Here is a 13751-nt window from a genome sequence, read left to right as displayed (position 1 = left end):
AATAAATCTTAAAAAAAAAACTGTCCCCTTCAGAATGAAGTACTCCCTGGAAGTCCTCCCTCACCTCTAAGTAATATGAGTGCTATTTCCTTCTCTAGGTTCCCATAATATTTCTTACTGGCTACTATGACAGTTTTTAGTTTTTATGAACATTCTAGTACTATGTGCCCTTTGAAGGCAATTACCAGCTCTTCCACATCTCTATGCCATAGAATGCAATGCTTATTGAATGAATAAAATGAGAAGATTGAAGACTAATAAGACTGCTCTCGCGGGGTAGTGGTGATGTGAACCTTTAATTGTAGGAGGCAGAGGCAGGCAGATCTCTGAATTCAAGGCCAGCAGTCTATAGAGAGAGCTAGTTGTAAGATAGCCAAGGCTACACAGAGAAACCCTGTCTAGAAAAAAGAAAAAGACTACTTTCTCACCTGTCCTTTTTATTTTTATTTATTTATTTATTTTTTCGAGAGTGCTGGGATTAAAGGCGTGCCCCACCACCGCCCGGCTCTCATCTCTTCTTGTTTGGAGGAAATAGTGCATGCATGCAGACCTGGTATAGGGCTGTGAACAACCAAGCCATCAAACACCTCTGACTTCCAATGGAGAACTCTCTGGAATAGTATATTGTCTGGAGGGGCCTGTGTTTGAAGGCTGGGCAGGGCCTATATTGATATAACTCGTTGCTTCTCTCTGGCAGATTGAGTCATATGTGTGCCGAATGTGTTCCCGAGGAGATGAAGATGATAAACTTTTGCTGTGTGATGGTTGTGATGACAATTACCACATCTTTTGCCTGCTGCCTCCTTTGCCTGAGATCCCGAAAGGTGTCTGGAGGTGTCCAAAATGTGTCATGGCGGTAAGGCCTCTCCAGTCCACGTGAGATACCTTATTTTCCTATGTGTAATCTAAGGGGAGGCTCCTACCTTAGCTATAGTATTATGTTTTGGGACTTTAGAGTGAGACGAGGCTTTGCGGAGCTTTGTGAGAAAGAGGAAGAGAAAATGTAATTTATACTCTTGTCCTGTGGGAGTTACCAGACTACCTATGGGGTGTTATGATTAGATGGACTGTGTGTGATGATGAACTATGTGTCTCAACATTTAAGCAGATGTTAAAACATATTAGAAACCCTGAGTTGGGGCTGGAAAGATGGCTCAGAGGTTAAGAGCACTGCCTGCTCTTCCAGAGGTCCTGAGTTCAATTCCCAGCTCACAAACATCTAGAATGAGATCCGCTGCCCTCTTCTGGCGTCTAGGCACACATGCAGGCAGAACACTATACATAATAAATAATGCTTTAAAGAAAAGTAAAAAGAAACTCTGAGTTGTAGTAGTTGACCAGATAGGAAAGGTGGCTTTTTGTTTGCTTGTTTGGTTTGTCATTTTGTTGATATAGTATCTCACTTTATAGCACAGACTGGCCTCAGACTCAGATCAATTCTCCTTCCTTAGTCTTCCAGAACCTGGGATTATGGGTATGAGCTACCATGCCCAGATCAAGGAAAATTAAGAGTAGTGATTACGGAAGATCTCAAGAATGAGCATTAAATGACAGAATTAACTATCTATAGATAGACCATTTAGCTCAAAGCTAGGGCTTTGATCGTGCTAAGGAAGTACTTTCTACCACTGAGCTCTGTCTCCAGCCTGTGTCCTATTATTTAATTTATGTTTTGAACTCACTTTGTGGCCCAGGCAGGCCTTAAACTTGTAGTCCTCCTTCAGCCTCCCAAGTTAACTGGAATTGTGGGCTTGCACTATCAGTCCTGGCTAGAAAATAAAATAAAATCAATGTCCTTTTGATTCTCAAGTATTTTCTTTTCTCCATCATATATATAATTACCTTTAAGACACTTAAAAAGTCTTGTTCTATACTTTATAAAGACTTTTATACCTCATACCCTTTCTGTAGTAAATGAATTAAAGATACAAAGTTTTCATCAAATAAGTATAATGATTACTTGCTTTCCTTCTGTTAGGGTATTTAGATTTGGCTGTAGAAGAGGTTCATTGGTGTTTCAGATAGGGAAACAGGATTTTGCAGGAACAGAGATATTCAGGAGAGAAAGTGCCTAGGGCTGGTGGGTGTAGTGTAGTAAGGAAGAGACAGAGCAGCAATGAGGGTTAAGTACCCAGGATGTCTGACAGATTCATTTCATGTCATTCCTACCTTCATCCATATTCTCCATGCTCATCTATATTTCCCTCTGGGTTTCTGGAGGTCATACATTGGTGGTCCTGCTTTATTCTAGACAAGACAGGTGTGCACATGCATACATACAAAGGGTGAAAAAGGACTAGGATACTGTACTGGTTCCAGCCTAGACATTGAGGAAGTTTTTCTGAGCAATCTGCATCAAGTCACATTTTTATTGGAGAGATAATATAGCAACAGAAGAGCATGCTGAAATTAGAGCTCATGGTTTACTTTAGATAGTAAAGTCCTAGGAGAAGATCATGAACTGTAGTGATGAGGGAGGACTGTTTACAGGCTAGGAGACTGACACTGAGTTTCTGTGTTTTATTTTCTTTTTTTGGGTGGGGGGAATAGTGGTTGTGTTACTGGGGATCAAAATTAGGTTTTATGCACACTAGGAAAGTAATCTCCCACAGAGCTAAATCCTTAGCCCGCCCGTCCGTCCGTCCGTCCTTCCTTCCTTCCTTCCTTCCTTCCTTCCTTCCTTCCTTCCTTCCTTCCTTCCTTCCTTCCTTCCTTCCTTCCTTCCTATTTTTAGAGAAAAAAAAGGAAAACAATCTTTTTTCATTATACATACCAATCCAAGTTCCTACTCCCTCCCTTCCTTAGTCCTTTTCTTGTTTTATTTGTTTGTTTGAGACAGGATCTCTCTATGCAGACCAGCAGTCCTCATAAAAATCTTCCTGCTTCTGCCTCCCGTGTGCTGGGATCAAAAGCATATACTACCACACCCAGCAACTTTTTTATTGTTCTGGTTTTTTGAGACAGAGTCTTGTTGTGTAGTCCAGGCTGGTTTGTAAAAATCATGTATACCTGGATGGCATCTAACTTAGATCCACCTGTTTGTGTTTCCTGATTGCTGTAAGCACTTGGTTTCTCAAAATCAGTTAAGTAGCCCAGGTCACAATGTCTTTGTCTTGGGTTTTCCAAGTGCTAGAATTAAGATGTGAGCCAGAGTACCTTCAAGTTGGCTTTTGTTTGTTGGAGACAAGATTTTCTTAAGAAGTATCTTGCTACATTTTTCAAACTACTCTTGGGTTTGTGGGCCTCAAGTGATTGATCCTTTTGCCTCGGGGTCTCAGTAGCTAGGATTATAGGCTTATATGACAGTACTTGATTTGGAGTTTGGTTGTTTGTTTCAGTGTTGAAGTGATCCAACCAAGAGTTTCATATTCTGGGCAAGTGTTCTAAAAGTTGTATTTTGAAGGCAGTAAAAATAAGGAGGAAAGGGGCTAAGAGTATAGCTCAATGGTAGAGTGTCAAACCCTAGCACCCAAAAAAGAAACAACAAAAGTAGTATTAGAAGACATTCCCATGGAGATTGAACTCTATGTTAGTCACTTTCCAGTACTTGAGAGAAATAGTTTACTATTTATTTAGTTATGTTTATTTTATATGTATGAGTGTTTTGCCTGTGTGTACCTTGCACCGTGTGCATGCCTGGTACCCACAGAGGTCAGAAGAGGATTGTGAATCCCTTGGAACTGGAGTTGCAGATGGTTGGGAACACTATGTGGGTGTTAGAAACTGAACCTGTATCTTTTGCAGGAGCAGCAAGTACTCTAACTGCTGAACCATCTCTCCAGACCCTGAGAGAACCAGTTTAAAGATTTTGGCTTACAGTTTAGAGATTCAGTCCATCATGGTGGGGAAGTGCTTAGGGTACAACTAACATTATGAGAGCTAGAAAGCAGAGAGAAAGACTGTTGGGCTGGGCAAAGATACTGCCTCCAAGAACCCAACTCCTGACCTACTTCTCTTAAAGTCTGTAGAGCTTTCCAAAATAACACCACTATCTTGGGAGCAATTATTTAATGCATGAACTTTCTGGGGAGGACCCTTCATACCCAAACCCTAACAGGGAGCAGAAGTGTGACAGAAATGCTGTGTGACATGAGTAGATTTGATAAGTTGAGGTGGTAAGAAGGAAAAAGTAGCACTGTAAAGTAAGGTTTGTCTCAGGAGACTTGAAGGCATACCTAGGGCTGGTCTCCTTCCCTGCTCCTATCCCATGTTTTCAGTCCACTTTAGATGATTTTCTCTTTGCCTCTATTTTTATAACTTTTTCTGTCTCCCTTGGGTTTTAGGAGTGTAAGCGGCCCCCTGAAGCCTTTGGCTTTGAGCAGGCTACCCGGGAATATACTCTGCAGAGCTTTGGGGAGATGGCTGACTCCTTTAAAGCTGACTACTTCAACATGCCTGTACATGTAGGTGATGGAGGGCTGGGGCTATTTTCATGGGCATTGGTACTGTATCTCCCCTAAGTTAATGTGACAGAATAAAATGGGCTCTGATTATCTACTATCTTTGTTTACCCAGATGGTACCCACAGAACTTGTAGAGAAAGAGTTCTGGCGGCTGGTGAATAGCATTGAGGAAGATGTGACTGTTGAGTATGGGGCTGACATCCATTCCAAAGAATTTGGCAGCGGTTTCCCTGTCAGTGACAGTAAGCGGCATCTAACTCCAGAGGAAGAGGTGAGTGGGTTATTATTATGGTTGTATATGTCAGTTGTGTGAGCTTGGCCAAGTCATTTAGTTTCTGAAAGACCCGTGTCTTTCAGGGATAATTATACCTGCCTTAAGTAGTTGCTTTGAGATTAGATGAAGTGCTATATATAAAGAACACAGCCTAGCAGGGCAATGGTGGCTTACGCCTTTAATCCCAGCACTTAGGAGGCAGAGGCAGGCGGATCTCTGTGAGTTCAAGACCAGCCTGGTCTACAGAGCTAGTTCCAGGACAGGCTCCAAAGCCACAGAGAAACCCTGTCTCGAAAAAAAACAGAAAAAAAAAAAAAGAACACAGCCTAGGTAGCATCTGAAATGTGTATGTATGAGATGCTTTTTTCCCCCCTGCGAACCCCATTTCCTAATTTGTAATATGGGGTTATACCTACTGTGCAAATTTGTTGTAAGGATTATGTGAGAAGTAGGAAAAGTGACCTAAGAAGTACTGGGTGCTTCCATATCTGTTCAGTAAATAGGATTTATATGCATAGGTAGAATTGAGAGTCCAGGTTTGACTGAGGGAAGAATATGTTTGGGTTCAGGGCTTTGCTTTTGTTTTTGTTGTTTTGGTATTTTCCTTTGTTGGGTTTGTTTTTTTGTTTGTTTGTTTTTGTTTTTGGCTTGTTAGGTTTTAATTTTCTTTTAAAGATTTTATTTATTATGTATACGATGGTCTACCTATATGTCAGAAGAGGGCACCAGATCTCATTACAGATGATTGTGAGCCACCATGTGGTTGCTGGGAATTGAACTCAGGACCTTTGAAAGAGCAGCCAGTGCTCTTGACCTCTGAGCCATCTCTCCAGTACCTGTTTTAATTTAAACTTGAAAAATTGGTGCATAAAAATACTAAAAATATGAATATTAAAATATTGGGGCTGGAGAGGATGCTCAGTAGTTAAGAGCACTTGCTGATTTTTCAGAAAACCCAAATTCCATCCTAGTGCCCACATTGGGCAGCTCACACCTGCCTGTAACTCAAACTCCAGGGATCCAACATTCTTTTCTGGCCTCCATGGGTACTTAGGTGATACATATGCATACACTTACTTAAAAGTAAAAACTAATCTTGCTTGGTTATGGTGGCCACACCTTTAATTCCAGCACTTGGGAGGCAGAATATAAAAGCAAGTAACTTAAAATTTAAGTTCTTGTTGAATGTGATCACTCGCTCTCAGCACTTAAGACTCAGGCATTGTTACTGTGACTTTGGTGTTGGACTGAGCTACAGAGTGAGATCCTGTCTTAAACTAAACAAATGGAGCTGAGGAGGTGGCTTAGTTGGTAAAGTGACTGCTGTGCAAGTGTGAGGACCTGAGTTTGGATCTCCAACAACCGCATAAAATTAGATGAAGTGCTATATATAAAGAACACAGCCTAGGTAGTATCTGAAGTGTGTATGTATGAGATGCTTTGTCACCCTCATGAATCCTAACACCCTCGTGTCCCATGCATGGTGTGCCGGTGAGTACCCAGGAATGTAAGCAAGGGATAGGAATGATACACTGATGACTTTTGTGGTAGTAATTATAGATGTGCCAGCTTGCCTCTAAAACTCTAGTGCTGAGTAACAGTGACTCAGTTTAGCCAAGGGGTAGCCTCTGGAATCAGTGAGAAACCCTGTCTAAAAATTAAAATGAAGAGTGATAGACGAAGGTACCTCTGACCTCCATGTGTATGATCATACATGTGCACCTACAAAAACATACACTCACAATACACTACATGCACACACATAAAGTAAATAAAACAAAAAAAATGCTGGGTTTGGTAATTTAGGCCTATAATCCCAGCTACTCAGGAGATTGAGGCAAGAGGATTACAAACTCAAGGCCTACTGGTGCAGCTTAGTAAAACCCTATCTCAAAATCAGAAGTAGAAAAGAATCAGGATATAGTGGCCGAACATTTGCCCCGACTTTGTGAAGCCCAAGGTTTAATCCTCAGTACTGGAGGGGAAAACTCAGTTCCGTAGCATAATCCTCATCCTTCTGTACAAATACTTGATCTGACAGGAGTATGCTAAGAGTGGTTGGAACCTGAACGTGATGCCTGTATTGGAGCAGTCTGTATTGTGCCACATCAATGCAGATATATCTGGCATGAAGGTACCCTGGCTCTATGTGGGCATGGTCTTCTCAGCCTTTTGCTGGCATATTGAGGATCACTGGAGTTACTCCATTAACTACCTCCACTGGTAAGTGGAGCCATGGTGAGCGGGGAGGCAGTCAGGATGGGCTCTCTACATAACCATGTATATGACTATTCTGTATTGCCTTTAACTTGAGCAGGGGTGAGCCAAAAACCTGGTATGGGGTCCCATCGCTTGCAGCGGAACACTTGGAAGAAGTGATGAAGAAGCTGACACCTGAGCTTTTTGATAGCCAGCCTGATCTTCTTCACCAGCTTGTCACCCTCATGAATCCTAACACCCTCATGTCCCATGGTGTGCCGGTGAGTACCCAGGAATGTAAGCAAGGGATAGGAATGATGATACACTGATGACTTTTGTGGTAGTATCACTGCCTTTTCTTATTCCTGTTCTACCTTGATGGGGCTGTAGGTTTGATTGCTCTGAGGTCCATGGTCATCATGGTTGGTTAAATATACAATGTGATAAAGTTCTCTGGGCCATGTGTTTGGGGGAAGTACCTTAGGGATGCCTCATCATATCTAGGTTCCAGTTAGTGGCAAATGGAAATGAAGGAAGGACAGAGCTAGAAAGTGTTGTTTTTTTTGTCTTTAATTTTATTTGTTTTTATGTGTGTGCCTGCGTATCTCTGTGGAGGCCAGAGAAAAGATGTTAAATCCCCTATAACAGGAGCTGTAGGTAGTTATGAGCCACTATGTGAGTGTTAGGAACCAAACTCAGATTTTCTGCAACAGCAGCAAGTACCCTTATCCACTGAGCCATGTTTCCGAAACAAGAAATAAAGGAAGGAAGGAAAAAAGAGAGAGAAAAAATGCTGGAAAATGGGATTCTTATTCTGCATTGTCAAATACTACCAACAGATTGGAGGTCATGTTTTTATGAAAGAAGGTATTAAATATCAGGACAGTTGCTGAGTGTATGTGCATAAATTATTTTTAATTAATTAATTGTTTTGGGAAATTTGGAGATGGTCTCTTTATATAGCCCTGGTTGTTCCAAAACATTTATAGCCCTGGTTGCCCTTGAACTCACAGATCTACCTACCTCTGCCTCTTGAGTGCTGGAATTAAAGGTGTGTGCTGCCATGCCTGTCCTTTTTTTTTTTTAATATTGTTTTAGTTTATTTTAAAATATGCAATATGTAAGCGTATTTGTATACATATATAAATAAATAAAGTTATGTTACTTGGAGAGAGAATGTTTTCGCCTATAGCCATAAACTATCTGAGGAAAATCCCACTCCTGGGCATGAGAAACCTCCCTTCAGGTTGTTGGTCAGGATAGTCCAAGTGCTCACAAAACAATATTGACTATCATCATTGTCCTGGGCTGCCTGCTAGAGTTTGAAGGTGAGACCCTATTGATTAAGATACTTCGCAGCTCAGAAACAGAGACTGAAGGAATTAAACTAAAATGCTCCAGAAGTCTTCTCCATAACGATTAGCTTTTATAGTCGCTGAGGATACTGTGTGAGTTGCCAAAGGAGAAAATAATTCATAGCCCAGGCAAATTGTAAAATCCACAGACCAAAACAATAACCAGCAAGGCAGCATAACCAAAGGGTAGAGTAGTAGCACATAGAACTAATTGTTGTATACACGATAACTGTAATTATAGTGTTGCCAACATTTTTTCTCCCACTCAAAGCCAGACCGTGTCCCCATTCATCCACCTGTCAATTCATGAACTCTTCTTTAATTTTCATTGTTATATCCTTCACACAGACACCTTACTTATTTTTTTTTTCTGCTTCCCTTCCCAAGGTATTACCTAAGTCTTAGGTATAAGCTATCTGTTAAAGATATCTTGACTGGGATTTAGTACCCCAAAGTCAATTGTTCTCTACTTTTTGACCACTGTGGAATTTTGTCGTCATCTCTGAGTTATGAAGAAACTAATTGATGAAGAATGAGAGATATACTTCCCTGTGAATATACAGATGGATTTTTTTAAATTACGTTGGGAATTCTACTTATTTAGGAAAACATCAGTAGTAGACTCTCTCATAGCTCACTAGCAATGGGCTTCTGGTTAGGCTTACTGTATTGGAAATGAATCTCTCTCATTATGTGGGCCTTAAACCTCATTTTTTTTTTTTTTGAGATAGGAACTTACTATGTAGCCTTAGCCAGCTAGAGCTGCTGTGTAGACTAGGCGGTCCTTGAACTCAGAGAGATCTGCCTGCCTCTGCCTCCTGAGTATCAGGATTAAAGACATGCGCCATCACACTCAGCTTGTCTATTACATTTTTATACTGATAACCTGGGGTAATAGTTAATGTGTTTTACTTATTGAAAGGGTATAAGTTGAACCTAGGGTCCTGGGTCTGTCCTCTTTCTCTGGATAATTCTTTCATCCTGTAAAACTTTCTGCTGGGTAAATAAAATGGCTAAGACCTATTTTATATCAGGAATTTTTAGCATTTAGTAGCCTCGGTCATTGTTTTTGGTGTAGATTTTTGTTTGTTTTGTTTTTTGAGACAGGATTTCTCTGTCTGACAGTCCTGGCTGTTCTGGAACATGCTTTGTTGACCAGACTTACTTGAACTCACTAAGCTCCACAGGCCTCTGCCTCTCAAGTACTGTTGTACAAGTTGTGTGTCACCACTGCCTGACCTTTGATGTAGATTTTTTTTTAATTTATTTATTATGTGTCGGGGTCCAAAGCCCCAACATAAAAACTACTTTTCCCCCTAACTGGACCGATACAGAGGTGCAGGAAATAATGAGACACTGTTCATACAGCAATATGAGAAGGGCATCTCAGGCTTCATTCATTCCTGAAGATCTACCTGTGTTTATTCCTTAAACGTTTTATTCCCCCCAGGTAAACCAAGGTGGAAACTCATTAATATTCTTTTTCCGGGATGTAGGAGTGCCAGTACCAGCACACCGGTAACTTAGTCACCAGCTTGGAATTCACACCTCTTCCCAGGCGATCTACATAATAACAAAGAGAAGGAGCAGTCCATCCTGAGCTTTTTGTTAGGTGGCTATGGGTGTCTGGTAGGATAGCAGCTGCCCCTGGAAGCTAAGCATGGCCAGAGAACCTAGCTGCAAATATCTCATATGAAATATGGGCCTACAATTATGTATATAGTGTTCTGTCTGCAGGCCAGAAGAGGGTACCAGATCTCACTACAATTCCCATGTGGTTGCTGGGAATTGAACTCAGCAGGACCTCTAGAAGAGCAGCCAGTGCCCTTAACCATTGATCCATCTCTTCAGCCCCCTGGTGTAGATCTTAAAGAATTAGTGTATCCTCTATCTTTACTTTAGCTCTAATTCTGTTATTACTCTCCCCCCCCCCCCCCCCCCCCCGCAAGACGGAATAGTTTTTCTGTGTAGCCCTGGCTGTCATGGAATTTGAGCTGTAGACCAGGCTGGCCTCAAACTCAGAGATATGCCTGCTTTTTCCTCCCAAGTGCTGGTGTATTACTAATTTTTTTTAAAAAATATTTTCTATGGTTTATTTAACTTTATTTTATGTGCATTGGTGTGAAGGTGTCAGATCCCCTGCAACTGGATCTTCAGACAGTTGTGAGCTGCCATGTGGGTGCTGGGAATTGAACCCAGATCCTCTGGAAGAGCAGTCAGTACTCTTAACCACTGAGCCATCTCTCCAGCCCCCTAATTTTTATTTCAGACAAACTCATGTAGCCCAAGATAACCTTCACTGCCTAATACTCCTACCTCCCAGGTGCAGGGATTATAGAGATGTGCCACTTTGCTTGGACTCCGTTCTACTATTTGTCCTATTCTTTTCCACCTGCTCTGTGGTAGATAGTTGGTAAATCTCAAATTAATGTGATAGGTTTTGTGGTAGCTATAGTAGGATATGGTAGATAATTGGAAAACCTCAAGTATGTCTTTTTGGTTTTTCAAGACAGGGTTTCTCTGCAGTTTTAGTGCCTGTCCTGGAACTAGCCCTTGTAGACCAGGCTGGCCTCGAACTCACAGAGATCTGCCTGCCTCTGCCTCCCCATTAAAGGTGTGCACCACCACCGCACAACCATCTTCTTGAGGTATCTTAGGACATTTGTAGAGAAGAGCTTTCCCACGTGAATTTTTTTACCTTATTTTCATATATGTTTGAATGATATTTTATAACTTTTAATGACATTTAACCAAGAATCAGAATATCTAGGGAACTAGACATGAAAAGGGGCATTCTACAACAATAGTACAGATATTATTCTTCTACTTGGGGCTTTCCTTTTTCTTCTTTACCTGACCCTACTTAAAGATTCCGGGACTCTTAAGTGGTAAAGAAGGACTGGGGATATAGTTTAGTGTTTGGGTTTATGGTATACATGAAATACCACACCACCAAACAAAATGATTGTGGGCCCTTCATTTCTGCTGATTCACAAGTAGTTATTGTGTCTAACCTTTCCTCAGACTTTTCTTCTTCATCCATAGCATATTCTTTGTCTAAAATATAAAGGAAAACTATAGAGTAAAAGAGGATTCGCTTAAGGATTAGGGCAACTAAGATACAGAGTGGGACAGGAGTCAGAGCTGACCCCTTTTAACCTCTTTTTAAAAAATTATCACAGACATTCAAACATGCACATTATTATTTTTTCTTTTTTTTTCCTTTGGTTTTTCGAGACAGGGTTTCTCTGTAGCTATGGGCTCTGTCCTGGAACTAGCTCTTGTAGACCAGGCTGGTCTCGAACTCACAGAGATCCTCCTGCCTCTGCCTCCTGAGTGCTGGGATTAAAGGTGTGCACCACCACTGCCCAGCTCATGCACATTATTTCAACCTCCACAGTATTTTTCTTGTTCATGGTTTACCAGCTTCTCTGACCAGCTGTTGCTTCACTGCTGTCTCTGACCATCCTGCCCTTCTAGACTGAATAGTTTTCAGTATCTCTAGGCTCTTTGGATTGTCAATATACGTTCCAGTCCAAATTACCTGTGAGCTTCATGTTCCTACTTGGCAGGCTACAGTTTAGTAAGTAAGCTATGTTTAGGTCCTTGTGTCATGTCATGTCGTGTGTATCACATATACCACCCCCCCCACACACTGTGCTCCCTTTGTGAAATGCCATTTCTTTTAAGGAAGCATACCTCCTTTCCAAAAAATGGGAAATAGGTCATATCCTAATCCCTACATCCTAAACATTTGCTATATGTCCATGTTACTTTTTTTATGTAAAGTTTGATGAAGCAGTAAACTGTGTGAATTTTATAATCTCTTATATGTATGATCTAGAACTGTACTGTCCAATTTGATAGCCATTAGTCACCTGTGGCCACTGAGCATTTCAAATATGTCTAGTCCCAGATGAAATCTACCAACTATAAAATGAATGTTGAAATTGAGACTTAGGTTTAAACAAAAAATGTAAAATATTTCACGAATACTTTTATATAACACCTACACGCTTCAATGACAACATTCTGAGTTTGTCACATAACAAAATAAAGTTATTTTACTTGGGTTTTTTTTTTCTTTCTTTTCTGATGTGGCTACTAAAAAATTTACAAGTGACCAGGCTTCACTTGAAATTATGTCCCTATAATCTGAGCTGCTTGACAAGCTGAGTCAGAAGGATCCTAAGTTCAAGGCCTACAACTTGGTAAAATATTTGTCTAGCAAGGCCCTGGATCCAGTCAGAACTTAGTACTAGAAAAGGAAGAACAATTTTTTTCTAAGCACCTTTGAGCCTGGTATATTTCTCTTGGACAGTGCTGTTCAGTATTTTTTTAAAATATTTTTAATGGTTTATTTAACTTTATTTTATGTGCATTGGTGTGAAGGTGTCAGATCCCCTGCAACTGGATCTTCAGACAGTTGTGAGCTGTCATGTGGGTGCTGGGAATTGAACCCGGATCCTCTGGAAGAGTAGTCAGTACTCTTAACCACTGAGCTATCTCTCCAGCCCCTCAAGTATGGTTTTATAACTGCCATTGTCTTTCTTCAAATCAGCTTTATTGCAATATGGTTTTTACATTCTGTAAAATTCATCCATTTTAATTATATAATCTTGATGTCCCTACAGAGATTTGCTGTCGTCACTGCAATCCAATTTTAAAACATTTTGCCACGCCGGGCAATGGTGACGCACACCTTTAATCCCAGCACTTGGGTGGCAGAGGCAGGCAGATCTCTGTGAGTTCGAGACCAGCCTGGTCTACAGAGCTAGTTCCAGGACAGGCTCCAAAGCCACAGAGAAACCTTGTCTCGAAAAAAAAAAAAACAAAAAACATTTTGCCACCCCAGAAAAACCCGTTATACTTATTTACAGTCACTCTCCATTCTAGCCTGTAGGGACTAGGCATCCATTCATTTTATTTTCTTGTTCTATATTTGCCTTTCTTGTTAGTTCATACAAGCAGAATACTGCTTGGTCTTTCATGGGAGGCTTCTCTCAATGTGTTTTCAAGGTTCATCCATGTTGCAGCATGTATCTGAAGTTCATTCTCTTTATGGCTCAATAATATTCACTTCATTCTGAGTTTAAATTTTTGTTGTTGTTATTTATTCATATTTCTCATTTTCAGGCCTGTGAGATGTCTCAGTGGGTCTTACCACCCGGCCTAGAGAGCTGAGTTTGATTCCCAGAGCCCACATGGTAGAAGAAAAGAACCATGTTACTCCTTTTTAATAGCTGTAGAATAGAATAACTACTTCTTGTTTGTTTTGTTGTTGAGATAGCATAGTGTAAGTTGAGATAGTCCAGGCTATCCTTAAATTTGTCAGGTGGCTTCAACTTATGATCTCCTACCTCAGCCTTCCAGATGCTGGGATTGTAGGCATGTTAACTCCACATCTGGATAGAGGTGCCTTGTTTAAACCACCATCTAGGAAACAGTAAAGTAACACTAGCAAAGTGAGCTTCAGAGGAAATCAGGAGCATTATTTTCCTGGGTCTGCTATCTGGGGCT

At 40.8% G+C, this 13751-nt stretch overlaps 1 protein-coding gene across 7 annotated transcripts in view; it reads left to right on the top strand.

The window, feature by feature from the left end:
- Nucleotides 1-13751, top strand: part of Kdm5c (lysine demethylase 5C) — a 42067-nt gene that overhangs the window by 14826 nt on the left and 13490 nt on the right. For all 7 annotated transcript variants that reach the window (XM_075958352.1, XM_075958350.1, XM_075958347.1 and 4 more), the window contains exons 8-12: nucleotides 698-856; nucleotides 4284-4403; nucleotides 4516-4674; nucleotides 6719-6900; nucleotides 6995-7157. In XM_075958352.1, the coding sequence (XP_075814467.1) occupies nucleotides 698-856; nucleotides 4284-4403; nucleotides 4516-4674; nucleotides 6719-6900; nucleotides 6995-7157 (783 nt within the window). The remainder of the gene's footprint in view (nucleotides 1-697; nucleotides 857-4283; nucleotides 4404-4515; nucleotides 4675-6718; nucleotides 6901-6994; nucleotides 7158-13751) is intronic.

Source organism: Microtus pennsylvanicus, chromosome X (assembly GCF_037038515.1).
Source record: "Microtus pennsylvanicus isolate mMicPen1 chromosome X, mMicPen1.hap1, whole genome shotgun sequence".
Taxonomy (NCBI): domain Eukaryota; kingdom Metazoa; phylum Chordata; class Mammalia; order Rodentia; family Cricetidae; genus Microtus; species Microtus pennsylvanicus.
This window is presented reverse-complemented; position numbering and strand designations above follow the sequence as displayed.